Raw genomic sequence first — 2,886 nt, 5'->3', positions numbered from 1 at the left:
TGTGTGTGTGTGAGAGTGAGTGAGTGAGTGTGTGTGTGGTTGTGTACTCACAGACACAGCGTACAGGCTGTACTTCTTCAGGTTGGGTTTGGGTCCGATGACGTACTGTGACAGGTCCAGATTATCCAGCGGGAAATCCACCAGCGTCTGCAGCTTCTCCCTCCACCGGCCGTCGTATTTAAACCTTACAAACACACAAACACCTTTCACATGCTGCTTTACGGGACATCAGAGCCCTGCGCTGGAGCGCTGCAGACGTGACTCACCGTTTCAAGTGTACGAGTAAAATGGGCGGAACTTTCCAGATCTGCATCTTCTTGATGGCGTCTCGGTGCGTCTTACAGTGGCGGCAGTAGAAGCGGTTGCTGTCGGTCAAACGCTCCTCTTTAGAGAACAGCTTCAGACAGTCCTGTACAAACACACAGCGCCGATTAAAGCCCCTCATCACCACAGACCATCACTATCACTGTAAAGTCTTAATAATCTAACTGTGACTCCACACTAGGATTGGAACACTTTGAAAATATTGTTATTAAACAGAAAGCTCTGTAGTTGGTGAAACACTATTTTCTTTAAAATTTTAGACATAAAAGAGAGATTTGAGACTGGCCTAAAATTAGTCAACACTGTCGGATCTAAATTAGGTTTTTTAAGCAGTGGATGTACAATGGCGTGCTTCGTGTCATCTGGAACCATTGCCATTTCAAGGCAGCTGTTCAGGGTTCCCTAACCCTATCCCAATCTTAAGAACAGTAGGCCCAATCACCTCAAAAATGTGCTTAAAAAATCGAGGAGGAAGAATGTCATCGGAGGATCCAGAGGGTTTAGGCTGGCTTACAATATCTTGTAGAGCAGGCAGAGTTACAGGCTCAAACTGACTTAAGATGCTGGTAAAGAGTGGAGGGACAGAGGGATCTTGACAAGGAGAGGGAATATCTAGCCTAATATCCCTTAACTTGTCCACAAATAAATTAAGGAATTTGTCACATATAGCCGTGGACTCTGTAGGGAAGAGATCACCTGAAGGGTTGATAGCCGCATTAATAGTGGAAAAAAGTGCTCTTGAATTGTGAAAGTTCTTTTCAATCAAATCTGAAAAGTACTTAAACCTTGCTGTTTTCACCGCTTTCTGGTATTGTATCAGACTGTCTCTTAATATTTCATAAGAAACTTGCAGCTTATCTTTTTTCCACCTTCTTTCGGCCCTTCTGCAGCCCTGTCGAAGAGCACGAGTATCATCATTGAGCCAGGACCCAGCCTTTGGTTTGTGTTGCTTGGCTTTTTTAGGGGCCAGAGAGTTTAAAATATTAGCAGAGATAGTATTAAAATGATTAAGATAGTCAACACCACTCCAATCATCACAAACTAAGTCGGATGATTGGGATACCTCCTTAAAAACAGCTGAAAACTCAGTACAAGTGGTTGGTGTGATCATACGAGACCAACGAACAGCCTTGGTAGGTCTAGTAATGTTAACATTTGTGGGGACTCTGAACGTAATAGGCTTGTGATCTGAGATAGCATGGTCGTCTATTGCAAAATCATGTACTGACAAACCATGAGAAAGCACTAAATCAAGGGCATGACCATGTTCATGAGTAGGAACATTCACAAGCCGTGCCAAATCAAAAGAGTCAATAAGGCTCAAAAATTCTCTGGCTAAGAGATTAGTTGGACAACACACATGTATATTAAAATCTCCAAGGATTAAAAGTCTATCAAAATTGGGGATAATTCCCCCTAAAACGTCTGAAAACTCGTTAATGAAGTCCTTATGTGGTTTAGGTGGACGATAAATAACTGAGATCCATCGGATTATCCATTTCCAAAACAAATAACTGTAGTTCAAAACTGGAATAGACATCCGTCGCTAACATCCGACAACAATAGTTCTGTTTAAAAATAGAAGCCAGTCCACCACCTCGACCCACAGAGCGAGGAGAGCTTAAGAATTTGCAATCAGATGGTACCAGTTCAGAAAACGTGCTCAGGTCCCCTGGAGTAAGCCAAGTTTGCGTGATAAACAAAAAGTCTAGTGTACGTGAATTTAAAAAGTAATTGATGATAACCATCTTGTTTGACACTGACCTGGCGTTAATCAATGACATCCTGATCTCTCGCGACTCAATGGTCCGCTCTGAAGAAAGCGAACGGAGGTGACTAATACAAACGCCACCTCGGCGCAGACGGGGTGAAGTTGATCCAGCGGATCCCCAGCAATCGGTATATTCCACGCATACAGTGGTTATAACGCGCGCCCGCTATGAAGCGGCCGTGCCCTGCCATGTAGGTGTGAAGGCCAGTGCGAGGTTGAAAATCTGATTCGGACAGGAGGAGCTTGAACTTGACCGCAAAACCCCGTCTTTTGCGGCGCTTCCTTCCCGGCAGAGGACCAGGCAGCCGGCGCAGATACTCAGGTATAGTCACCAGAGGAGGAGCAAACTGTGCACCACACTTAGCATCACGGAATAGCTCTTCAGTGATGGCTTTAATGCCAAGCAGTGTTTGGCGATCGTAGGTTAAAAGTGACTAAATATTTTGTAAAATGGCTAATATAAAATACATTAAAACAAGCAGACGTGTAAGCACAACAGGCAGCGGACGGCAGGCTATACACACCGGCGCAATCTTAGTAATGTAACAGTAACCATGGACGTCGTAAAAGGTAAGCAGAGGTACTGGTCTGCTTATCTCTAATGATTGGAAATGTAATCCTTCAACCCTCTACGGACACCTTGGCAATTGAATCGCCATTGGCTAGTAAATTTTTTTGTTTACTCGCCAGACTGAAATACTATACTTTATATATATATATATATAACCATGAACTTAGGGCTGGTGCTTTTTTTGGTCATTCAGTGTTCCTGTAAAAAATTGAAAAAAAAA

General features: G+C 43.5%; 1 protein-coding gene across 1 annotated transcript in view; it reads right to left on the bottom strand.

Annotated features, from left to right (window-relative positions):
- Positions 1–2,886, bottom strand: part of usp8 (ubiquitin specific peptidase 8) — a gene marked incomplete at its 3' end in the record, with an annotated part of 18,047 nt that continues 15,161 nt past the window's right edge. Inside the window, 2 exon segments of the mRNA XM_016532781.1 lie at positions 1–184; positions 267–409. Coding sequence (XP_016388267.1) covers positions 1–184; positions 267–409 — 327 coding nt within the window.

Source organism: Sinocyclocheilus rhinocerous, unplaced genomic scaffold (assembly GCF_001515625.1).
Source record: "Sinocyclocheilus rhinocerous isolate Xijiao unplaced genomic scaffold, SAMN03320098_v1.1 scaffold7355, whole genome shotgun sequence".
Classification (NCBI taxonomy): domain Eukaryota; kingdom Metazoa; phylum Chordata; class Actinopteri; order Cypriniformes; family Cyprinidae; genus Sinocyclocheilus; species Sinocyclocheilus rhinocerous.
This window is presented reverse-complemented; position numbering and strand designations above follow the sequence as displayed.